General features: G+C 31.7%; 1 protein-coding gene and 1 long non-coding RNA gene across 7 annotated transcripts; one reads left to right on the top strand and one right to left on the bottom strand.

Annotated features, from left to right (window-relative positions):
• Positions 1 to 4033: 4033 nt before the first annotated feature.
• LOC141687119 (uncharacterized) lies at positions 4034 to 8169 on the bottom strand. 5 transcript variants are annotated; one of them, XR_012560930.1, is made up of 6 exons: positions 7879 to 8169; positions 6621 to 6814; positions 6373 to 6450; positions 5851 to 5898; positions 5688 to 5748; positions 4034 to 4427 (listed from the first exon to the last, which is right to left on the bottom strand). It is a non-coding gene; the product is annotated as an uncharacterized LOC141687119 (long non-coding RNA). The 5 variants fall into 5 exon arrangements; XR_012560932.1 differs by lacking the exon at positions 5688 to 5748 and adding an exon at positions 5003 to 5131; XR_012560928.1 differs by lacking the exon at positions 5688 to 5748.
• A 9025-nt stretch (positions 8170 to 17194) lies between these two features.
• Positions 17195 to 26996, top strand: LOC141684820 (succinate-semialdehyde dehydrogenase, mitochondrial-like). Of its 2 annotated transcripts, none has more exons than XM_074489948.1 (20): positions 17195 to 17426; positions 18446 to 18559; positions 19828 to 19927; positions 21034 to 21082; positions 21522 to 21609; positions 21703 to 21813; positions 21989 to 22051; positions 22146 to 22256; positions 22933 to 22998; positions 23204 to 23281; positions 23364 to 23441; positions 24114 to 24180; positions 24515 to 24600; positions 24883 to 24915; positions 25027 to 25059; positions 25279 to 25379; positions 25928 to 26013; positions 26149 to 26255; positions 26332 to 26409; positions 26689 to 26996. In XM_074489948.1, exons 1-20 carry the CDS (start codon positions 17325 to 17327, stop codon positions 26719 to 26721), a joined length of 1584 nt encoding a protein of 527 aa, XP_074346049.1. In that variant the 5' UTR covers positions 17195 to 17324; the 3' UTR covers positions 26722 to 26996. The 2 variants fall into 2 exon arrangements, with proteins under 2 accessions (XP_074346049.1, XP_074346050.1); XM_074489949.1 differs by having other exon boundaries at positions 17280 to 17426; positions 18430 to 18559.
• Positions 26997 to 27260: the final 264 nt, after the last annotated feature.

The raw sequence follows: 27260 nt of genomic DNA, 5'->3' as shown, positions 1-27260 counted from the left end.
TCAGGAAAATCCAGGAATGGACTTGGAGAGTTTAATGGAAGAAGAAGCCAGACTTAAATCAGAGAAAGTCACATCTAAATCTGAAACTTCTGGTAAAAAGCCACTTCCAAAACTCAAAGGCATTGTGATCAAAGAAAGGACACATACTGAAGCAACATTGGCTAAATCACAACCGCAGATAGATCCAAGATCCAAGGGTAAAGAAAAGGTTGGTGAACCTATCAAGGTTTATGTGCCTCCTGAGAATGAAGAAATCACTGATGAAAAGGATGATCTTGCTCTGACTTCAAGAAAAGTTCTTAAAACAACCTCTGACATGGCTCAAGTTGTTCAGAGTCTAGAAACTGTAAGTTCTGATATTCAAAAGAAGCAAGTAACCTCTGACACAGCTTAAGTTAACTTGATATCAAAAGATAGACCAAAGACACTCCTACCAGGATTCACTAAAGCAAAACAGACTCAACCTTTGAAGACTGCTGCAAGTGGTTTTGAAGCTAGAGTAGTTACTGGAAAGGAAGTAAGAGATAAAACTGGATTGGGAAGTGCTGATGAAAGAAGAATACATAACACTACCAATGATCCAACTTCCTTGAGTGAACCAGGTATTGGAGCAACTCCTGAGAGATTGAATCAACTGGAATCTGTACAAATGGTTTACCATACCTACTTGAAAGAATACATCTTATTGTACTTTATGACAGATGGTAGGGTTTATCATATAAGGCAAAATGCCATTCCATTGAAGTATTTTGAAGAATTGGAGCATGTATTATTCTTACTTCAAGTGGATGACAGATTGACAGGAACTGCTGCAAACTATTTGAAGGATCAGATTCAGAGACAGAAAAGGCTTTATTATGTTAAGTCTGACAGCACATATGTTCCAAAGTACAGAGATCACAAGGGTGATATAGTTGAAATGAAGCCCAATTCTGCTCAAATTATAACTACCTTTCTAGGGTACAGGGCTGTGGAATTCAATCTTGAGTTTGATAAAGCTTATCTGATCAGACTGGATCAGGATATAAGAAAAGCAAAGATTAATGATCTCAGGGCTGCAATCTTTCAAATTGGTGAAGATAATGCAGAGCTTAAAGATGCTAAAAGGAGAATGATTGATGAACTTAGATATGCTGAGAGATGTTTGTTGAAGAACTATCTCAGAATAACTCCTGACATCAGAGAGATCAGAAGATGAAGCCAAGTCAAAGATCTACAACTGCTTAAATTCTGATATTTGTATAGACTGAAGTTGTTATCAGAAATTAAAGATTGGTAAAGCTTTAAAGACTGTAAGTTGTAGTTATCTAGTCTAATTCTCATGCATTTGTACTTAATGTGTTTGACATCATCAAATATCTGTTAAACTTGTATATTTTGCTAATTTACAAGTTGGGGGAGATTGTTAGATATATTTGATAATGTCATGGCTAATATGATTTATGTTTAGTTTTTTCAGATCTTACTTAACAGGACAAATCAGTACTTAACTGGGAATCAGTACTTATACTGGAAGTCAGGACTTAAGGATATCAGTACTTATATTATCAGGAGATAATCATCAGAAGATTGATATCAGAACTTAAGTGCTGAAGGACGTTCAGATAAGGACAGTAGCTGATTAAAGGAAAGAAGATTGAGATAAACATAAAAAGAGATATGCATGAAGAAGGAATTCTATGAAGAATAGAATACTTGGAAGAAAAGATATCTGATTGATATATTTTAGGAAGCAGAATTATATTCCATATCAATTAGCGATTATCTTGTAACTGTGTAGTATATAAACACAAACATAGGGTTTACACTATAAGTGTTATCATATTCGAGAAGATTATTCATTGTAACCCTAGCAGCTCTCGTGATATTTGTTCATCACTGAGAGGTAACAGTTCCATACTGTAACAGAGTTTATTGTTTCAATAAAGTTTGTTTTCTGTTACTTGAAATATTAAAAGTTCGATTTGATTGTATTTTACACTGTATTCACCCCCTCTACAGTGTGTGTGACCTAACATCATGGTTTACCCTTACCAGCACATTATCGTGCTTGCCTCCAGAATGATCACCAGGACGCACCCCTGGTCTCTTTTTATTTGACCTTTCAAATGTATTTTCATCTATAAATAAAGCCTAAGTAAATATTTTTACATTCTCGGCAAACCCACTTTGTTGCCTCTTCTTCCTCCACTTCTTAACGTAACAATCTTGTTCTTTTTGTCCTCGGCCCTCTCTCTAAGTTTCTGAGCCTGGATATCCATTGACATATTTTAGTTCTTTCTAACCTTCTATCTCTCATCCACTTCTTTGTATCTTCTCTTCTTTGTAAAAGCCGTCGCCTAACCTTCTCCATGTGATTGCCAATTTTAACCCTTTCAACATAGTAATCAGAAGGTTTTACAAAGGCATATTCATTAGTTCAATTCAAATTTCATAAAAGTTTCTCTATGTTGTCAAGTGGTGGACAATAAAAGGCAAGCTCCCTGTTCAGGTCATCATTCACATCCACCCCTTTCTTTGACTAAAATAAAGATTAAGTTAGAAAAATGGAAGCAAAGCTCAAACATGAACATTTATGTCAATCTGAATCAAGTGCAACTTACAATCAAGCATAATCATAAGAAAATCCATAAATAAAATATGAAAATGAGGAATTTACTAATATGGAGGTTACAAAGTTGCTGTAGTTTGCATATTGTAACTTCCCAAAGATATTTTTACAATATTAATACTTTGTGTAAAAAAAAGTTTGAATTCAATGACAGTTTGTGAATAATTAACATGATGCTTTAATATTACCAACATCGATAATAATTTTTATACAATATACAGTTTGCAAATAATCATACTTGCTGCATTTTTAGAGTTATCAAGTTCATGTAGACGGGCTCGCTAGTAATCATTTATTCCTCTTCGCAAACAACTGCCTCAAGCACTCCCGGTTCACTGTATTGAGATATGTCATATTTTAAAACTGTTTTCAAGACTATTAATTTGGATTAAAGAAGCTTCAGTGTTGCGTTAACCAATATCTTCTCTTTTCTGCATGAAGATTTATGATTTTCTAAATTGGTCTCACTTTCAGGATTTGGCTTAATCATGCACTTTGCTGAGGGATCTTTACCTTCGTGTTTAATTAATTATTCAGCAAAAACAGTTTGTTGTATGATTTGGATGTAGTAGCATATTCGACAACCAAATTTTCAGCTTGCTCTTCACTTGAGTCCTCTATTTCAGCATCCTCAAGCTCATTCTTGCTCTTCTAGTTCAACTTGAAAACTAATGAAGGGAATGAGATACAGAGATGAAAATATATAAGATATCAATTAGTATATACCAATACAAAGAGATAGAGGAATGAATTATATCACATGCATCATTCTTCATTTTTTCCATTAACTCTTAAATTTCCTCCTATAAAAGAACTTCAACCATGCTTGACTCATAATATTATTGCAGTGTTGTCGTTGTATCACTTGCACATAGTTTAATTGCATTTACCCATTTTGGAACTTGTTCCATTTCCAGCTTTAAGAGATCAATCCTACTTCTTGAAAGTAATGTTTAGAGTTGGGTTCATTGGTGGTAGTTTATAACTTGATTTTGTGTCGGGATGGAAGCAATTTCACCAACATAAGTTATATTATCTTGAAACATAGACATTGCTTTTGTTGTATGTTCGCTAAAAGTTTGTTCCTAAAATTTGCAAAATGATACCATAAAATAAAATATCTATAGAATAAGTAAAGTTAGTATTGATGATAGAGCTATGTACTTAAAACCTCCAATCAAAGTGTGTCCCAATCTGAGTTAAGCATTTCACGCGCCACTCCTTATCTAACCATCAAACCTTTGCAACCTACACTGATATTTTGTATCGAGTATACCTTTGCAAGATCCATTTTAAAAATTACTAAAACTGCTACAATACATTTATTCTACATTGTATTCATTGTGTGCCTTAATAGTGGCCACCTATACATTAAATACAAATCAGGGTTTTAGTGTTGGCGGTGCTATATACCGTGCTGGTCCTTCTAGGTATTAAATAGTGGTTACATAAAATCAACTTATATATACCATACTACATATTGAAATGTATATACATGATCATATTTATTTATGTTCACTTAATTTGCACATAATTAGTAAAAACATGTTAATAAAAATGACATGATGCAAACTGAGTTGCCTGAGACCATTAGTACCACCGGAATTATAGAACGCTTAAAACTAGCACCCCAAGGCAGTATCCGAACACTGCTTTTTTCCTTGAGTTTGTCAGGAAGTGTCCGGTTTTAAAGTCTTGATTTACATCATATAACTGTTGCCTTATCATTTGTACCCAAGGCCACTTTCATTCCCATTCTCAGACCGTCCTTTTCAACTACATCATTTAGTTACCTCCATATGGCTGATTTTTTATCCTGGAAAAAAGTATCATCTGATTTGAAAAGTATTGGTAAAAGCAACCACAATAATGGAAATTCTCGTCTAGCCGTAAGTATTTCTATTAGAAGTATACACAAAGTATCTTATCAAATCTCCAAAAGCAAGTTAAATTTCAACATAAAGGGCACAGTCAAATTCACAAACCTCCATGAGCTAAACTTTTTTGATTAAAGGATCTCAACATCTATTCTACTGCATTTCATTCTACATTCAGTGAAAGCTGAACAATGGTAAAGAGAATAGAGCATATTATTTTTCTTTCATTCATTCTAGGTTTGTTGCCCACCAGAATCTTGTTAACATTATCAGAAGTATGTTGTTCAATGTTGAATGTTACCTTTCCCACCAAGATGAAACGCTTGTAATTATAATCTACCGGTGTGAAACAAATTCATTCATACTTACGGTATTTAGACTTCATAAGTAAACTAAATTTAAATTTACCATATGCTATAATTGAGACATTTTAACCATGCTATTTTCCAAGGTCACCCAAAGACTAATCTATAAAAATAATCAACACATCTAGTTCCAATTCATTCATACTTACGGTATTTAGACTTCATATTTATACTACACAATTCCTGGAGATCGTTAAATGAATGGTGCAAGTTTTTGACACCAGATCATGTTGTTGAACACACTTAAATAATTTGGACATATGTTGTTCCGATTATACCTGTTGCAAAACAAAAACAAATCACTCGACTCATCGGATTCTAAACTCTTATCTTATCATTCCATGTAATAATTTTCAAATTAACACATTCTTTTGAGTATAGTCAACGGCTAATATAACATATCAACACAAGGGATGCAAAAAATTGAAGCATAAAGTAAGATATAACAAACAATTTCGTAAATATTTGAATTAGAATTAATCTAATAAGAAGAAGGTCTTGCTTCCGACACTATATCTCTGAACATGAAATAAGTATTCTGAATAATATGTTTTCAAAATAACTAATACATTTGCATCCTTCCAATAATAGTAAAAATGACTAAAAGCAGGAAATAAATATTTGTGAATGTGCACACTTTGATTGCTAGGTAAATAGAAGAAAACAAATATTTTTGATACAAATTCAAAGATAGAATTATTTATCGTATTCCTGGACAAATATCATCTCATATTTACCATAAAAACTGGATATAGCAATTTTTCAATCACGTAATATGCACTTTGTAATTGTTATAAAATTATTAATTATCAAATCGCATTCATGTATACATACATATCGCTTGAGTAGCATTCTGTAAGAGACAACAAACTTCCTTCTTCAACCATCATGATGCCTAACATAATGTGTCCAAACGTATAGAAGAAAAAAAAATCCTTGATAAGATAGATTACGAGATTTATCAGATTAACTATATTGTAAGTATTCTAAATAATACCTTTTGCGAAATAGCCTCTCTGCAAATCACTTTCTCACTTATTTCATTCTGAAAAAAAAGACAAAGATGAGATGAATGAACCAAGCGACTAATAATTTGAAACAACAATTTAGGGTGAATTTGATCGGAGGACAATATGATTATTTGAACTTATAGATGATATCCATATTCAAATTATAACAATTCTTTAAATTGCAGGGATGAAGCTACAGTTTAGGCGATGATCATGGATCGTAGGCGTAACTGCTGTAAGTTTAGATCGTGGGTATCAGGTGGTATCCCTAGAGAAATGGATCGATATTTAAAATATAATGGTTTATTTGTTAAAATGGAATGGGTAATATCCGTTTAGGAAATGGGTAAAAATTAAAAAATGGATATTCAATTTAATATGGATAGCCCATGTTTAATATGTAAAAATAGTGTAAAATGGATATTGATAGATCCATTAGGAACATGGGTAATAGTATACATTAATAATATATTGATAACATCATATAACTACTGCCTCATCATTTGTACCCAAGGCCACTTTCATTCCCATTCTCGGACCTTCCTTCTCAAATCATTTAGTGGCATCCACATGGCTGATTTTTTATCCTGGAGAAAAGTACCATATGATTTGAAAAGTATTGGTAAAAGCAACCACAATAATTGAAATTCTCGTCTAGCCGTAAGTATTTCTATTAGCAGTATACACAAAGTATCTTATCAAATCTCCAAAAGCAAGTTAAATTTCAGCATAAAGGGCACCAATTAAATTCACAAACCTCCACGAGCTAAACTTTTTTGATTAAAGGATCTCAGCATCTATTCTACTGCTTTTGATTGTGCATTCAGTGGAATCTGAACAATGGTAAAGAGAATAGAGCAAATTATTTTGCTTTCATTCATGCCAGCCTTGTTGCCCACCAGAATCTTGTTAACATTATCAGAAGCATGTTATTCAATGTTGAATGTTACCCTGCCCACCAAGATGAAAAGCTTGCAAGTATAATCTACCGGTGTGAAACAAATTCATTCATACTTATGGTATTTAGACTTCATAAGTAAACTAAATTCAAATTTACCATATGCTACAGTTGAGACATTTTAACCATGTTATTTGCCAAGGTCACCCAAAGACTAATCTATAAAAAAATTCAACACATCTAGTTGCAATTCATTCATACTTATGGTATTTAGACTTCATATTTATACCACACGATTCTCGGAGATCATTAAATGAATGGTGCAAGTTTTTGACACCGGATCATGTTGTTGAACACACTCAAATAATTCGGACATATATTGTTCCGATTATGCCTATTGCAAAATAGAAACAAATCACTCAACTCATCGGATTCCAAACTCTTATCTTATCATTCCATGTAATAATTTTGAAATTAACACATTCTTTTGAGTATAGTCAATGGCTAATATAACATATTAACACAAGAGACATGCAATAAATTGAAGCATAATGTAAGATATAACAAACAATTTTGTAAATATTTGAATTAGAATTAATCTAATAAGAAGAAGGTCTTTCTTCCGAAACTATATCTCTGAACATGAAAGAAGTATTCTGAGTAATATGTATTCAAAATAGCTAATACATTTGCATCCTTCCAATAATCGTAAAAATGGCTAAAAGCAGGAAATAAATATTTGTGGATGTGCACACTTTCATTGCTACGTAAATAGAAGAAAACAAATCTTTTTGATACAAATTCAAAGATATAATTTATTCATCGTCTTCCTAGACAAATACCATCTCCTCTTTACCATGAAAACTGAATATAACATTTTGTCAAACACGTAATATGCACTTGTAATTGTTATAAAATTATTAATTATCAAATTGCATTCATGTATACATACATATCGCTTGAGTAACATTATGTAAGAGACAATGAACTTTCCTTCTTCAACCATCATGATGCCTAACATAATGTCTCCAAACGTATAGAAAAAGAAAAAAATCCTTGACAAGATAGATTATGAAATTTATCAGATTAACTATATTGTAAGTATTCTAAATAATACCTTTTGCGAAATAGCCTCTCTGCAGATCACTTTCTCACTTATTTCATTCTGCAAAAAAAAAGACAAAGATGAGAGGAATGAACCAAGCGACTAATAATTTGAAACAACAATTTAGGGTGAATTTGATCCGAGAACAATGTGATTATTTGAACTTAATATGATATCCATATTCAAATTCAAATTATGATAATTCTTTAATTTGCAGGGATGAAGTTACAGTTTAGGCGATGATCATGGATCGTAGCCGTAACTGCTATAAGTTTAGATCGTGGGTATCGGGTGGTATCCATAGAAAAATGGAACGGTATTTAAAATGTATTGGTTTCTTTGTTAAAATGGAATGGGTAATACCCGTTTAGAAAACAGGTAAAAATTAAAAAATGGATATCCAGTTTAATATGGATAGCTCAGGTTTAACATGTAAAAATAGTGTAAAATGGATATGGATAGATCCATTGGGAACATGGGCAATTGTACACATTAATAATATATTGAATATTGATATTGATATTGATAAGTGTGTGAAAATTATTATAATATTAAAGGTCAATTGAATATTACTAGGGTCAGAATTAAGAAATTTCTTGGTGCAGGGGTTGATAAGACATACAAAATATTGCATATACACATGGTTACATATTTAGAAATTAAAACTATTCGATTGAGTTAACGATTTGAGATTTATAGGGCAATTTTTCAAATATAAAATAAATTATCGGTGATTTTTTAAAAATCGGTCAAATTTGATAAGTTTTTAACCATTTTTGAGTAATTTATCAGCAATTTTTGAAAAATAAACCGATTTTTATAAAACTATTATCATGGATACTCGTTTATAATCTTATTATTCATTCATATATTCACTCACTGCTTAAATTTGTCGGTCCGTTTCTTTTTTTTTTCTCTCGTTATTACTAACAACTGTAATATCCCGTAATTTTTAGAATAGTATTAGTAAAAGAATAATTTCAAAAAATGATTGATTGATTGATTTAAAATTTAAAATTAGACTAATGGGTTTCAAATTTGGATAAGATTTTAATATGGATAATTTGTAGGTTAAGAAATGGGGTTTTATAGCATTATAAATACACACTATTTTCCTTCCTAGTCTTTTGATTAAAATTCGCAGGGATTTTATTCATAAAAATCGGCATTTTTGTAAAATTCGTAGAAATTTCATTGTAAATTCAGATCGGGTCATATTTTGAGGTAAGTTTTCGATCGATCTTGCGAGTGTACTCCAAACTATGTGTTACATGTGTAAATTCGATTATCAAAACATGGGCTAAGTGACAATATATTTTGAAGTGATATGTATTATCATATACATATATATATGGTGTGTCAACGATAATTTCGGATCTTTGATTTGTGCAATGTTTTGTGAAAACATCAAATAAGAACGTAGGATCGTAGTCACCAGATTGTAGTGACATTTTTCTAAAAATTTAGGACCGTTATCTCCGAGTTGTAGTGGTCGTAACATGGATTGTCGATTTTGAATTAATGGTGTTCATGTGTTATGTGTATCATATATTTTGGATAAGAATAAGAGAATGTATCAAAAATATTATATCATACTTTGTTATATGTGTACAAGTTATTTAGCCAACTAATTGAATCGATTGATTTCTTACTCTGCTTTGCAGCTCATTCTTTTAATATTTCAGGTTTCGCCTAAGATTCGTGTTGGATAGCATTGAAGTTCGAAGAATTAGTAATTGAAGTAGATTGACTTTTGTACTTCCGTTAGCTGCACTTTTATGATAGTAATCTCTGTAGTATAATTTCGGTTTAATAAATTTGTAATTTATTTTAGTGTTCGATGGAGAGTTAATAGTCCGGAAGTGCGGGATGTTACAGTTGATTTTTGAGCAGACTGTCCTTTGGAGTGTACTAGGTATGAAACTTGTACATTCCTATAATACGTTTCTGTAGACCATAGTTTAAGTTTGACCTATAGAAGATTAGGGGGCGTAGACGTATTAGATTATTGCGATTTTGAGGACGAAGATTTTTTAAGCAGGGTAGTATGTAATATCTCGTAATTTTTAGAATAATATTAGTAAAAGAATAATAGAAAAAAGAAAAAAATTGATTAGGATTTAAAATTTGAATTAGAATAATGGGCTTAAAATTTGGATCAAATTTCAATATGGATAACTTGTAGGTTATGAAATAGGGTTTTGTAGTATTATAAATACACAATATTCTCCTTCCTCATACTTTGGATTAAAATCCGTAGGACTTTTATTCATAAAAATCATCAGTTTTGTAAAATTTGTAAAAAAATTATCGTAAGTCGTAATTCGTTAAATCTGGACTTTTGAAAAGTTTTTTTTGTTCACTTCAACTTTCGTTTTTCGTACTTTTCAAGAAAATATCATTTAGAGGGTCAAAAAGGCTAAATTCGGATCTGGTCAGATTTTGAGGAAAGTTTTTGATCGATTTTGCTAGATTTTCTAAACTATGTGTTACGTATGTATATTTTATTATCAAAACATGGGGCAAGTGACAATATATTTTGAAGTGATATGTATTATCGTATATATGTGTGGTGTGCGAACGATAATTTTGGATTTTTGATTTGTGTCATGCTTTGTGAAAATATCGAATAAGAACTTAAGATCGTAGTCACCTTATTGTAATGACGGTTTTCTGAAAATTTAGGACTGTTATCACAATGTTGTAGTTGTCGTGGCATGGATTGTCGATTTTAAATTATTGTTGTTTATGTGTTATGTGTATCGTGTGTTTCGAATATGTATAAGAGAATGTATCAAAAGTGTTTATATTTTATATCATTTAGATTATCGTATTTTTTATATGTGTACAAGTTGTTTGGCCAAATAGTTGAATCGATTGGTTTCTTATTGTGCTTCACATCTCATTATTTTAATATTTCAGGTTTCTTCTAAGATTCAAGTTGTATATGATTGAAGTTCGAGGACCTAGTAATTGGAGTATATTAACTTTTGGACTTTGCTTAACTGCGCTTTTGTTAGTAGTCTCTGTAATAGAATTTTGGTTTAATATTTGTAATTTATTTTAGTGTTCAGTTTAGAGTTAATAGTCCTGAAGTGCGAGCTGTTATAGACGATGGCAAATATATAACATTCCATACATTTCTTTGCACGAACAAAAACTAATCATCTCCAACAAGAAAACTAATGGATCCTTTTAAATTTCAATAAGTACACGTCATTACTACTTGTTGATAGAAAATTTTGGGCATTTCCTTGTAGGCTATCAGTTTGAACAAGTTTTTTAAATTTTTTTTAGTTTGGAGTCATTTTGATTTTGGCGGTTTATTTTTAAATATTCATTATAAAATCATTGAAAATGAAATTGAAAAATTCTATTTGTTTCGTTTATCATAATTTGATATTGGTTTAGACTTCCATACGATTGGAGCATTGAAATTATTTTTTAAGAGAAAAATTATGTAACCCTAATATAACCCCTAAATTTCAATCCATAGAAGCACAGTTATTCAAATTTGTAAAAAGTTATTTTTCGTTGAATTTGTTTTATTAAAATTTTTAGTATTGTATAATTGTTGATACGTAAAATGATATTTCAAATCATAATTATAATATTTAAACAATTTATATATATATATGTATATATTGTAATAAATTATCGTTTCGCTGAACACTTAGGTTAATTAGAATATAATTGCAAACGAAGTTAAAAAAATTCTAATTATTTCCATGCATGGTTACTTTGAAGTAATATCGACATGCGTAAGGTTGGACCGCTGAAACAAACTTTGTAAAAAATGATTATTATGGATTTTTGGGGAAAATTGAATTAAAAAAACTATCAATTCAAAAATAGATTTTAATTATAAAATAACTATAAGTAAACTATGAAAAAACGTAAAATTTGGTAGAAATTACCAATTCAAGTGATAGAAAAATCTTGCAATCGTATCGTTTAGGAAAAACGTTGAAAAATTTAAATCAATACGAACTATATACTAAAAAATGACTTTTCACTATCATATGATTCATATCACTATAAATGAACTTAAATAATCACGATTTTTCCACAAATGGCTAATTAATAGTAATATTGGTATCCCTACGGTTGTATCATTAAATTTTTAATCTATTTTTTTATGAAGAAACCCAACCTAACCCCTAAATTTCAACCTATAGATACATAACATCTCCTTCTCGATTTTGTAAAGGGTCATGGTTTTTAAATTTTTTTTATAAATTTTTATGAGTTGAGTAAAATGGTTAGTGCATAAAGTGGCATTTTAAATCATATTTTTCATTATTAATATTTTTAATTGTATTTAAATATATAATTGTTTGTTTGAAAACATATTTTCATTATAAAATCATTGCAAACTACATGGTAACTTCGAAATAATATCGGCATCCGTATGATTGGATAATTGAAATGAAATTTGTAAAAAATGTATTTTCTAACCCTAGTCTAACCCCTAAATTTCGATTATATTTGAAAAAATAATTAATCTATATCAGTTGGTAGGAAATGTCACAAGTTGGTAGGAAATGTAACTAGTCATTTTATATCGTTTCTTGGTAGTAAAAATCATGTGGTATATCAGCCAATCATAAGTCGGCAGATTTGTATACCACTACTGAGTAGACAAGTTCATATCCTACCGCATGGAAGTGGTAGGAACTGAATCCTACAAAACTCATTTCCTACCACGTTGGTAGGAAATGAGACGCACAAAACCTACCGCGGTAGTGCGGTAGGAAATAATTTTCTTAAGACGAAGTCGTATTGTGTCCGACAAACTTGCTGACAAAAATGACATGAAAAAGTGGATCCGCCTTTAGCCATTTCATACCACCATCGAGTAGGAAATGACTTGCATTTCCTACAGAGTACGGAATTGGTAGGAAATGAACCCTTTGATTTGAAAATCGATAAGAAATGGTCTGTAGGAAATGTGTCGGTAGAAAATTTTTGATAGGAAAAGCCCCTTTTTCTTATAGTGTCGTTAATGTTCAATCAAATGAATTAATGTTCGTTACAAAGCAGCATTTAGGACAAAGTTGAAAATGAGATAAATTAGAGGTGGTAAAGAAGGCTTTGACACTACCAGTTCGAAGGCCAGATGGCTGAATTTCCATCCAATGCCAAATCGTTTATCTAATACGTCGTCCATGCCTTCAAATAAAATTTAACGTCCAGTTTTTTTGGTTATGTAATTCTGTATATTGTCCATGATTCTTGTTCTATTTCAATAGTGACATTGTAGAAGTTTATACAATTTAAAACGTATTCTTTGTATTATTTTGGCAAGATTTGCTTAGACAAAAATATTATGAACAGTTTGGACCCTTCTTGGTTCATAATGATTACAAAACTACATTTAGATTATATAAGAGCAAATCTCAAGAAACTAATGAGATTACATTTATTTTATCTTCCTATACTAGATGCTCATTACAATATGTAGCCCTAACACATTTCGATTGCAGTATTGCTCATTTGATATTCAGTCCGAGAATAATTTCATGTTTCATCTTTAAAAAAAATAAAAATGCACTCAGTTTCACTGTGAAACTCTATATACTTTATATAGTACTTATTTCTGAATTTTCCTATTTTATAGTATGTGATCGGTAATATTAACTTAAAGTTTTTTTCATTTGCAATCCAAAAATGTCATAGGCTTTATTTATATATAAAGTTAGTACTTAAAACTTAGTGTCTTCATATATGATTCATCCCCATCAGAAATAAAGGGAAAATTGAAAGTCCATAGATTACATGAAAGATAATGAAAAAAGTACGTCACTGAAAAGAGAAATGTTTATAGTTACAATATACAAAAGGTACCAAATATTACTCGTAGAAAATGTGCAAATTCACACTTGTTTTCAACTCTCCTCAACATTGTACACAAGTACTCAAACTTTCATCTTAGATCATGTTGTTCAAACAAACATACTTCATCTACAGAAAATGAAAAGGTTTACTTTATAAAGTTAATATTAAATAATGAATCATAAGTGTCTATGTGAAAAACAACATGATAAAGAAAAATTTAAAGGGTTACAATAACATATAAACTAGAAATCAAGTTAAGGTAAGCATAATATTTTACTTAATCAGTGTCTCTTTTACCAATTGTAGAGAACTTCAATAAAATACTTGCTTGTTTTACTTCTACTCAAGAAATAATCATGTCATACTCAAATTTGCAAAAATCAATGAACTAATCTTCTTCTTTTAGTCTGTACCTTGAGATGCTCATATCATTGTTGACTTCACCTAAAACTGCCGAATCATAAAACGTGAAAGGCTTTTACCACAAGAACTCTACCTACAAAATATTCTTGTAGTATCAATGATGCGGGTATAACTTTTGGAAATCAGTGCACACCCCTAAATACTACAAAACCATATTTTGATGTCTCTGGTGAAATTTGACACCATAAAATCTCTACTTTAGGATGTTAATACTCAGTCTTTATTATGTATAAAGTTAAGGTGCTAAGCAAAACCTTTGAGACATCATATGGTAGTAATTTTTTAACCTGGAATTATTTTCATAAAAAGAAGCAAGTATGATGGTATTGAAACATTTAGTGTTAGATATAATTGATGATATCAGTATTTACTATCAGATTTTGCCATCAGTATTTGTGATATTAGAGTTTGACAAAGGGTGACGTCATCAACATTTGTCATAAGTATTTTCTGATCAGTACTTGTCATCGGCATTTGTTCATATCAGTATTTGTCAAGCTAAAAATCAGGAGATATCACATGAGGAATATTTGCAGAGATATGTCGGTGTAGGACTTTACTTATTTGTAGCAATCAATAGTTGGATATGTATTAGAATTCCTTATTCATGTATATCATATCAACTAGATTGATTGTGTAACTGTGCAGTATATAAGCACAGATTAGGTTAATACTAGATGTGTCGTGCATTGTTTTATCATATACATAACGTAACAAATCTCAAGGATATCTGTTCATCCTTTGAAAGAGTTTTGTAATCAGTTTTTATTCATTAATATAAAAATGTTCTTCACTGTTGAGTATTTAATTCAATTTGATTGTTATTACTTTATTCACCCCCCCTCTACAGTATACTCAAAGGCCTAAAAATTGGTATCAGAGTTTGATGTTGATACACGAATAATTTGAGATCCAGGAAATAATCAATAATGGCAGATAAAGAAGCTCAACAGAATCCCCCACCACCACTAGCCACAAACCAAATCAACCACAATATGAGCATATATGAAACCATCAAAGTTCCAGTTTTGAAAATTAATGAATATCCTATCTGGATAGTTAAGATGGCTATGTGTTTGGAAGCAACAAATCCTGAATATTTGAATAGGATTTATGATGGACCTTATAGGCCCATGAAATTGGCAGTTGCAGTTCCTGGTCAGAAGAGGAGATGGTTAACAAGGACAAAAAAGACTATACTCTTGAGGATCTTTCATCTATTATAAAAGATGCAAAAGTCAGATATTTTTCACATAACAGTCTAGACAGTGTTATGTCCAATAGGGTGATTGGAATTAAAACAACCAAGAAATTTGAGACACATTGGAGATTAAGTATCAAGGCACAACTGCTATCAAGAAGAACAGAAGAACTATACTCACTCAGGAGTGTGAGCACTTTGACTCAAAAACTGACGAGTCCTTAACTGAATTCTATAACATATTTCAAAAATTGCTAAATGACTTGTCACTTGTTGACAAAGCAATATGATCCATAAGATTCAAACTTGAAGTTTCTTCTTGCACTCCCTGAAAAGTGGGACTTGAAAGTCACATCAATTGAATATACATTTCTGGATGTGATCTATGTTAGTTTCTTTTGTGATGAATGAATGTTGTCCATCTTTTTTCCCAAGTTGATAGTCGTAGGTGTTCTTAAAAATAAAGAATATCGCATTCTAACACGTGCAGTAAGTTGTTGGAGTTGCTCTTAGAGTCCCGTACTAAATGAAAAATAGGTATGGTCATTATTATAATATGAACCTAAAAAATGATTTTATGTGTTAAAATAGGACTTGCACTTCAATGCTAGTTTTATTTTACAATCAAATAATTCTACATTTAGCTAACATTTTGTCCAACTCATTCACTTTAATTTAAAGTGGACTTTTTTGCACTCCATTATTAATTAGTTATTTGATGATGTGATGATGATGTGATAAGAACGGTTATAGTAATTTTTTATCTAAAAAATAAGACCAAATTTTTATTATTCCATAATATAGTTATGTATCAGAGTTGAATTTTATGATTTAATCCTATATTATAGTTATAAAACTAAATATAGCTATGCATTGGACTTGCTTTTACAAATTATTATATTTGTTCCTCTCATTTTTTACATTTTTGTCACTGTTCGGCACACATCTTAAGACGTAGATAAAGTATAGTTCTATAAGTTATCTTTTTAAAAAAAATCTCAATAAAATTTGTAGTCAGAATAATTTTTTTAAAAATAATTTACTCCGTCCATTCCACTGCATTCTTTACATATTTTTTTTCTCATACTTGACACACATTTTAAGTCTACTATAAAATATAGTTGTATAATTTATTTTTAATTTATTTTTCTGTATAAAAGTTTAAATATTATATTTTTATTTAAAAGAAAAAACATTTAAAATTATTAAAGAAATCATGTTTCACGGTAGTCTTAAAATGCGTGTCAATTTTTCGTTCCCGGTATAACAACCCAGCCGGACCGTGGAAGTATGAAACAATACTATATACCAGCCTATAACTCGTGCGATGCACGAACTGATTATAATTTTTATTATTTTTTATTAAATAAATTTTTTATTGAAATTCATGACAAAGTTAATAATTTATATATCGTGTTATTGACAGATTCAAATTCTAAATAGTTAAAGTAATAAAAAGTCCTCCGACCGTGGGCGCTTATCGGAGCAGTGTATGCGGTTGATTTGGTGCATGCGAATGATGTGATAATTTTTTTTTAATTTGTTCTTGATTTGTTAATAAATTGTTATTTTTAAATTTGAATTATTAAAATTAATTTTGGAAGTGTTTGGTTACGTACGAAAAAGGTGAAAAAGAAGTTGAGTGCGATTAGAAATCAAGTATGATTATCATTCAAAGAGTTTGTAATTATATCAAATACATGATTTAATTTTTTTTAAATAAAATATATTTACTTTAATTTTATTTTGGAAAAGTATTAACAACCATTTTAGGAAACCGGTAACCAACCGACCAAACGAGACCATGTTTCATTTATACCATGTTTCGTTTATAATAGTATAGTATAGATGAGTCTCGGAATGGAGAGCAATTTCAATCCAAACACAGCCTTGTAAACAAAACATACTAGTATACACACGCGTTAGTTCGCCAAGCTCACAGCGAAGACTGAAGATAGCGACGCCGTAGTAACTGATAGTGTTCAGAGATAATTAGATGATGATGATAATGATCGCTAGAGCATCGATTAATAAAACACAGCTCCCTCGTCTTTTTAACACTACTTGTTTGCTTCGTCCTCATCTTCTCTCTCGTCAGGTACTCTCTCCCGCTCGCTCTCTCTCTCTCTCCCGCTCGCTCTCTCTCTCCCTCCCTCCCTCTCTCTCTTCCCTCTCTATTTCTCTCTCTCCTCTCTCACACACTTTTAGTAATTGTTTCTCTCTCAGTCACTGATCAAACACTTTGTGATAAACTGATAATTAGTATACATATTTTAAGTTCTACTGTGATTTAACTTTATATGTTTGTGTGTTGTTAGATTAGTTTACAGTGTTGATTAATCTGTATATATGTTTATGTGATTGTTATTGAAGCTTACGAGAGCACAATATAGAACAATATTAGCAGTGTATTTGACCTGAAAATTAGCTGTGACAAGTGGCTTAACATTACGTAATGTAGCATTTTGGTGACTGGACTTTCTAATTCACAGTTTGGCAGTCAAATATTGGTTCTGTCTTCTAAAAAGTAGTGGTTGTCTTCCAGAACTATAATATGCGGAAGTAATGTTTGGTTACAGAAATGTCAATTCAGAAGTCCAATGATCAAGGTAATGTTTATCCACCATTCCACAGTTTACTGTTAGGTTAATTACAACGGGGAAGTTCACGAACTTTGATATGAGCGGATGAATGGATTATATGATTTTTTTGGTTTTTGGTTGTGCATTATAATTTACGTTCATCCTTGTTTTAGGTCGTCATCATATAATGATTTATGGTGCATATAGAATTTGATGTTCGTCTAATTGGTGGGGAGTGCAGACTTTGATATGATGTGTACCTTTGAGTTTTTGTGATTATTCTGACGGAAATATATATATATTCCTTTTATCTTATAAGTGTTTGACAAATTGATTGATTGTTGTAATTAATTTTACTTCCGATTCTGTTTTTTAGATGTTTAATGGATCATAGAGAGAAGGGAGAAAACTAGACAGGAGAAGCATGAGTTTTTTAGTTTTATCTTCCATCATCAAATTGTCCTAAAATTTTTCAGTGTAAATTTTGCTTACTCCTATTTTCTAATTTCTAATACCTAGGAATTTATTTGGCCAGCTAAGCATGGGGGCAACTGATGTTGCTGCTAGGTTGAACAGTTCCGGGTTCTTACGCACTCAAGGATTCATCGGAGGGAAATGGGTTGATGCAAATGACGGAAAAACTATACAGGTATGTACCAATGTTTTTTACCTCACCCCTCCTACCAATTTTCCTAGATAATCTTGAAAGGACTGAGCAATATGGGATTGGGAACACAACTTATATATATATATATATATATAAATTATAAAAACTATATTTAAATCGACATGAGGACTTCTAATTGTGGTTTGATAGTAAGATGTGAGTTTCCTGGTGGGAGGCATATATTGTTTGCGAAACTGCAATTTGTATATATTTCTTACTTTTTTAGGTATGTAGATTCTACACAATTGCAACATTCACTTATCTAGAAGAGAAGGTTATTTCTAGTGAGTAAAATTAAATATGCATCGTGCTTGCTAGGTTAAAACCCCCTTAAGTTTCCTATAACTTTTGATGCTTCACGTGAGTCTTGTTGTCTTACTAAGGAACTCAAATATAGGATTTGAGACTTAATTGACATGAAATACATAATTTGGACATTGTGCACCCCGTACCCGCCCCGTTTCCTATCGAGAATTTATTTTCAATCCCCATCCTGTTTAATATATACATATATATAAGAAAAACTAATAATAATACAGAAAAGATATACGCAAAAAATTTAAAATGTAAATGTCGTGTGTTTGGTAGTATGAACAAAAATATGAAAAGAAGGTGATAATTTATTTGGTAAAATTGAAAAGCTACATCTGAAAAGTGCTTTTGGACAAAAACCTACTTAAAGAAAAAGCATGCCCCATACTCATGGAAAAATTCCTGCGTCGAGAAGCAACTACAAGTTTTACTATTAAACCTCGCCAAAAACGGAAATATTATATATTAAAATTCAAAACATGCGCATGTAATATATATTATCAAACAATCATATGCAAGAACATTTTTTCTTACAACACATACAGTTTTCAGCTATCTCATATGGAGCCTAAGTATGACTTTAGTTTCAAAATTTCTTCAAGTATTTTGTAAAACATTTTCAAAATAGTTAAACAATTATAATTACATAATATGTATAGTGAATGATTAAATATTGTTGAATATATAATATAATATCACTACAAAATCGGGATCGCATAAATACCAACCTGCCCTATATTTATGTGTGTTAAAAAAAGTAATCCCAATCACCGCCCTATCCTTATTTTTAACGGGGCCCACTCGGAATGGGTCCTTATTTCCCCTTCCCATTTAGAAGCATGGTTAGATTTATATATTTTTTTAATTTGTGTGATAGTGTCAAACAATAATAAATATTACCACACTGATGTTGCATACTGGTATTTCTTTCATGGCAGGTGAACAACCCAGCCACCGGAGAAGTTATTGCAAAAGTTGCTTGTATGGGCAATAAAGAAACGAATGATGCAATATCTTCAGCATATGATGCATTTAGAAGTATGGATCTTTAAGCTGCTATATTTTTGTTTTTGTGGCATATTGTTAACATATGTACTTTGTTACCAACTCTTCTAAAACGCAGTAGGAGTCTTTAGTTGGATCATATACTATATCAACACTCCTACTCATACGAGTGTACAATTACATAGACAAACTGAACGAAGGACATTTAATCAAACCTTGTATAGTATTAATTTTAAAGTTTGGTTACCACACACTAAGCGAATCATATAACTAGCTTATTTTTGATGTCCCACAGATCAAAATTGATGACAGTTTCTGTTGTAATTTTGTCAGAATTTTTGTCATCTTGTTGGTGAGTTGTGTAGCATGTACAACAAAGATCAATATTCACGTGTTTTAAAAAAAACAGAAAGATAGCATTGATATGAAAATTGGTACTAGTAGTAGGATGCAACCCATATATTTAAGATGTTTCATTATTTATGTGACTAGCTTTATACCCGTGCAATGCATAGATGCTTTATCATTCGTTTATATAATTTTTTTCCTTTAGTTACTTTTTAATATTTTTGTTGTTTCCTAAAAAGTTGTCCTAATTTAATTTCAATTTTATTAATTTTTAATAATGATTGAAGTTGATAATGTATTTTTATTGTTTTTGTTTATGTTGCTTTTTTAAATGAGTTTCTGGTTCTTTACAAATTATAAATCATTAAATATGTGGTGGGTATTTATTTGTTCATTCATTATTTTTTATAAATTTGATATAATATACTGTTATAATATTATCAAATTATTCATTGACAAATTTTGTTAAATGGATTATTATAATTTTTACTTGAATTAAATCAAATTTATTTATTGATTTTAATTTTTAGGTTATATTTATATATATATATATATTTGTTTGCGACTTTGCGGTTATATTGTTTAGGTGTTTTTGCTAATGTGTAGAACGACCACACAACAATAATATATAAGGGTATAATTGGATATAAGTTTACATATCTTTCTGCATCCACATCTCCCGTTAAACAAATAGCAGGAATATACAATGATTTTCATAGTGTATTATCATTTAGATCCTTGTTTTGAAATTTTGACTGACAATCTTACATGTAAGTAATTGATATTTGCAGCTTGGAGCAAGACTACTGCTGCTGAAAGGAGTAAATGCTTGAGGAAGTGGTATGCAAGTCACATTCCAGTGATTATTTGAAGTACTTTAATTTCCTTTGTTGCACAAAATTCTAATAAGATTCTATACTAATGGTATAAATAATTATCTAAACTATATATATACATGTTGATTGGTGTATAAAATTAAAATTTAATGAGCAATGTGGTGTAAATTGATCTAATGAACATATAAACGGTCAGTGGGGACAAGTGGGGACAATTGTGTGGCTGAGTAATTAAGTTTCTTGTAATTAACCTTCCTCAAAAAAGAAAAGCAAAAAATTCTCAAATTTTGGCGTGGGTACAAAGGTATCTACATGCAAATGTCAATATATTAATAAATGTATAGATCGGTGTTTGCATAGTCGCATGCTATTTTCTCAGTCTCTCTACTCGCCCTTTTTTAGTGTCTGATTTTCTTAATGATATTTTCTACATGTGTTTCTAGGTATGATTTGATAATGGCCAACAAGGAACAACTTGGTGAGCTGATTACATTAGAGCAAGGAAAGCCTCTAAAAGAAGCTATTGGTGAGGTATACTATATACAAACATAGTTTAACAAATCTAAATATGGTTACGTTCTTAGTGACACTTTGAGCATGACCGCTATCACTGAGAACTTGCAGGTTTCCTATGGGGCTAGTTTTCTCGAGTTCTTTGCGGAAGAGGCTAAACGTGTATATGGCGATATTATTCCATCAACTCTGGCAGATCGCCGCCTTTTTGTTTTAAAGCAGGTTAATTTTTACAGTGTGACGAACTTAACTATGTGATATATTAATATTGTTCTATTTTCTGATGTATTATCTGTAATGCAGTACAGACCAAAATTCCTATGACTGTAGCAAAATTCGTTATTAGCCTACAGAAGTGACTTTTATGTGCTGATTTTAGTTTTGTACCAACTTGCAGCCTGTGGGTGTTGTTGGTGCTATTACTCCCTGGAACTTCCCTTTGGCTATGATTACTCGGAAGGTGTTGTATATATTATGTAATATATTTATAATTTTGTGCTACCTTTTCACGAGTTCATAAGTTCAATTGATCATTCAGTATCATCTTTGTGAAGGTTGGTCCTGCCCTTGCTGCTGGCTGTACAGTGGTCATAAAGCCCTCCGAATTCACTCCGTTAACTGCGTTGGCAGCAGCTGAGCTTGCACATCAAGCTGGAATTCCACCGGTAACTAGTTTTGAGAGGCATGGAGTATGCATTCTAAAACAAAGGCAGTAATAATTATATGGCATTAAAATTTGGATGTTGGTTTGCTGTTACTACAATTACCAAGCGTATGAGAGTCTGGTATTAGAAATAATTTATTACAAACAGTGATGTGCCTTTTGAATATCTACTTTCGAGATCATTGAGATCATGCCTGGACATGATTCAGGAACATGAAGTAGTCGATGTATCCTTACCAAGTGAGATTTAAGTAATTAAAAGTAGAACCATGTACCCTTAAATATGCCAGTGCATATTTTAGAAACTAATAAATGGCATCTTTTTTTCTGACTGCTGTTATGTTTATGGATTACGGTGCATGTCCTAGTATTCTTAGCATCAGATACTTATGCATGGTTAGCTGGTTCGTATTATATTGAATCTGCATGGTTACACTAGACTTCTCTAATATGAGTGCCCAGTAATCAGTATATTTGTAAGTAATGAAATGCTATGTACTGTATGTGCTATTTACAAACGTATGGCTGACTGTATGCTAGATCCTATCCGGAGAAATAATTTGGTTCTCCAGTGTGCCCATCTACGTATCCTTTTCCTTTCTTTTTGCATGTGTATGTTATATGTGTTGTTTGATTTTTTTGTAATTTCTAACAAATTTATGGTATTATATGCACAGGGTGCTATAAATGTAATTATGGGGAATGCTCCTGAAATTGGGGATGCGTTACTTGCAAGTCCTCAGGTTATCTACATTTTTAGTGCCGTCTTTTACTTGCGTGATTTTATGTTTTATTATGTTGTAATTGACACCATCATTGCTGTATACTGCCTCTCCCTCCCCTCCCTCTCTATTTATATGTATATATCATTAGGATTTATATTTCGAAATCCTTTTGTTTGTGCAATTTAATCTTTACAGTGTCATATGTGTTCTGAAACTTGTTTAGGTAAGAAAGATAACATTCACAGGCTCAACAGCCGTTGGCAAAAAACTGATGGCAGGTGCTGCTGGGACTGTTAAGAAGGTAGCAACTTGAATTTCAATCGGTACACTGGGATCTACACATGATTTCCACATGTTAATTCATTTAATTGTTGTCGCTTTAGGTGTCCCTTGAACTTGGTGGGAATGCGCCGTGCATAATTTTTGATGATGCAGACCTTGAAGTGGCAATCAAAGGGACTGTAAGTTAATATGTTTGTTCCACGTCTAAATTCATTTAGTTTAGGCTTCTTTTGTGATTGTGTTCAATTTGGATCAGCATATAGATCTAACCTGTAAGTGATTTATCTAAATTAAATGCCACTACACAGACATTGATAATCTCTAGAGGCATTAAAAGACATTGTATTTGCTTCAAAGGAAAAAATTTCATTCCCTTACAGTTTAGCTTTTCTGTCTATCATCTATCTCTGCTTGTGATTTTGACTAAATTAATTAAATATCAAATATCTATTTCCGCCATTATGTGGAACTTGACATACCATCTGCTCAAGTGTCTTATGATCTTATATTTAAGGCATTATGTGTGTCTTTCATGTTCCATCTGATGGGTGTTTTGGGCTTACGCGATGAGTTTACAAATTTTTTTGTGGAGGCATGATGACAATTCTATAAAAATACATTAAGGATTGTTTATGTAAACATGCACAGTCTCAGTTACGCACATACACCCACTTTACTCCCCTATTAGCGTATTATTGGGCTTGTCAATATTAGAAAATATGCTTGTCTACTGCGACTTTTCCTTTATCAACGCCTAAGTTGTTGCGCCTTTTAATGATTTCTGTTTTGTGTTCGGACTATGGGAGCAGAAGTTTTATGCTATTAACCATAAACTTAATATGTAATTGCAGCTGGGAACCAAGTTCCGTAACAGTGGGCAAACATGCGTCTGCGCAAATAGAATACTTGTGCAAGAGGGTAAGCTGGACCAACTAAATGTTTTCTTTTAAAACATTGCATTGTACACGATTTTGCCTCTTAATTAATTATATTCTACTCCCCCCATACGTAATTCCTTAAGTTCAGTTTGTATTTAGTACTAGCATATTCTGCTAACAGTTTTTTTGGGTGTAGCTAATGGGTTTGGTAATATGGTTATCAATCTAATCACTTTATTAGTCCCGGGCTTGTCCTGCTATCTTGTCTTAGTCTTGGGCTTGTCCTGCTATCTTATCTAAGTTGCATCTAGTTAATAATTAAAATGTATATCTATAGCTAGTCATTTGTATCTTGATGTACATGATTGGTGCAGGCATTTATGAAAAATTTGCTAGTGCTTTGTCTGATGCTGTCAAAAATCTAAAAGTTGGGGGTGGTTTCAGTGAAGGAGTGGTCCAGGTAACTACACCTCCATTAACTCTGACATGGTTTATCACCTATCTGTTGTTTGATGGACTCTTGATTTACCTTCTATAATTCTGTCACTGATAAATATAAAGGCTATGCCTATTTAATGTGTTTATATCTTTTTACAAAAACCATCTTGTCATTATTATAAGAAATGCGTTTTTCTAAAACAAAAGTTTTGTCTGATCTTATATCTTTCCTTTGGGAGTATGGGTATTCATCAGTGAGAGTGACTTTCCACTATTAACTGTGCTTGGAAATTCATTCTTGCAGGGCCCTCTTATAAATGAAGCTGCAGTGCAAAAGGTCCTATCACGTTTAACTTATCAAGCTTTAGTGACTAGTATATTAGCATCACTGCATTCATACCTGTTTCAATACCATCATACTTACATCGTCTTATGAAAATAATTTCAGGTTGAAACATTGCTGCAAGATGCTGTCTCAAAGGTTTTGCTCAGCACCTTAACTTTATACCTAATAATTATAGTACTTGCTGAAGAGTTATGAAGTCACTAGTAAAGACCGAGTATTAGCATCCTGATGTAGAGATTCAATGGTGTCAAATTTCACCAGAGACATCAAAATGTGGTTTAGTAGTATGTAGGGGTATGCATTCATTTGTACAAGTTATATCCACCTCATTGATACCGCAAGAATATTTTGTAGGGAGCAAAAGTTCTTCTTGGCGGTAAACGACATGGACTTGGATTCACGTTCTATGAGCCGACAGTTTTAAGTGAAGTCAGCAATGATATGCGCATCTCAAGGTACAAACTAAAAGAAGAAGATACTAACATTGATTTCTGCAAGTTTGAGCATGACATGAATATTTGTGGAGTAAAAGTGTAAAATGCAAGTATTTCACAGAAGTTCCCTGCAATTGGTGAAAGAGTCATGAATTAAGTTTTCAATTGCTGAAAAATGTCTTAGTTATTCTCCAACCGTCAATTCCTGACCAGGTCAAATTTCTAAAATTATCTTTTACTTTCATAAATTTATTCTGATTTTGCTGGAGGTAACGCTAAACTTTTACAAAATAGTATCATTAGTGATGGTACCTACATCTAAAGCTAGGTTTCCTTCTCAGTAGCTGTACCAAGTTCTTAGTTAGACCATTCACGATACTTGGAATCGATATCTTTATCTGTCAAACTTTATCATTTAATCGGTATCTGACTGTCGAGCATATGTGTATTACCATGTGCCTTTCTGTATGCAATTGCTTACTCTGTTGCATAAAACATCAATTGATTAATTTGATTCGTTGTAACTTGGGTTTAGTTGCTGAAATATGGTAATTTATTTTTGGCTTCAGGGAAGAAGTGTTTGGACCTGTTGCACCACTTTTGCGATTTAAGACGGAGGAGGAAGCTATCTCCATTGCTAACGACACCAATGCAGGTTTGTGTCATTCATATTTTCTTTTGGCTTCCTGACAAAGCCTTTCATTCATTTACATATTGCGAAGAATCTTCTAGTTTAACAGTTATACTGAGCTAATAGGATTTGTGCCTATCAAACCATTTAATTATGCAGGCCTAGCTGCTTACTTTTTCAGTACAAATGTCCAGAGAACTTGGCGAGTAGCAGAAGCTCTTGAATATGGAATTGTTGGAGTAAATGAAGGACTGGTTTCGACAGAGGTAGGTGTTTGGTGTATAGAAAACATAAAAAGAGTGAATATCTCATATTGGTCCCTAACTTGACCTTTGTAAGTAGGTGGCTCCATTTGGTGGGGTAAAGCAGTCCGGGCTAGGCAGGGAAGGTTCTAAATATGGGATGGATGAATATTTGGAAGTAAGTCGCTTCAACTTATAATCCCTAACCAATAATAGAACAATAACGGAAGGCAGAATATGAGTGCACTAATATAACAATATAACAATACATATATATATATATATATATATATAGTAAAGGGCCACAATATTCAGCTTATCTTAAATTGCTTTCCAGTTTATCTATCATCTCTTTGAATTTCCTCCTTTCGCATGTTTTTTTCACATAGTCGTTTATGATCATGTTGATATCAAATCTTATAAAGTTAACATTTTTGAACCTTTTCATTTTTTGCAGATGAAGTACGTTTGTTTGGGCAACATGAGCTAGGATGAAAGTTTGAGGTACTTGTGTACAAAATTGAGGGGGGTTGAAAATAAGTGTGAATTTGCACATTTTCTATGAGTAATGCTTGGTATCTTCAGTATGTTGTAACTGTAAACAATTCTGTTTTCATTCCCATGCTTTTTTCATTATCTTTCTTGTAATCTATGTACTTTCAGTTCCCATTTATTTTTTTCTGTTGGGGGCTAAAACACATATGAAGACACTAAATTTAAATTACCAACCTTTTTTATATATAAAGGCTGTAATATTTTTACACAGCTGCTCTGTAAACAACTTTAGAGCTAAAAATACTGATCACGTACTGAAAATATATGCTTCCGTGAAGTTGAGCTGGGATTTCAGAATTGTTAAAATGTGACGCAATATCATACATGCTTGACAGTTGATAAACTTTACCTTTATAAATTTGATTTTTAGGTATACTACAGTGAGTGCGATTGTATATTTATATGTGATACCTAGCGAGTGCTGCTTTTGTTGGTAACGAGTTGTATTTTTCATAATGACGGATGATTGAGAAC

The sequence above is a fragment of the Apium graveolens genome, chromosome 9 (genome assembly GCF_009905375.1).
Source record: "Apium graveolens cultivar Ventura chromosome 9, ASM990537v1, whole genome shotgun sequence".
Taxonomy (NCBI): Eukaryota; Viridiplantae; Streptophyta; class Magnoliopsida; order Apiales; family Apiaceae; genus Apium; species Apium graveolens.
Note: the sequence above shows the minus strand (reverse complement) of the source record. Positions and strands in the feature narration are given on the sequence as shown.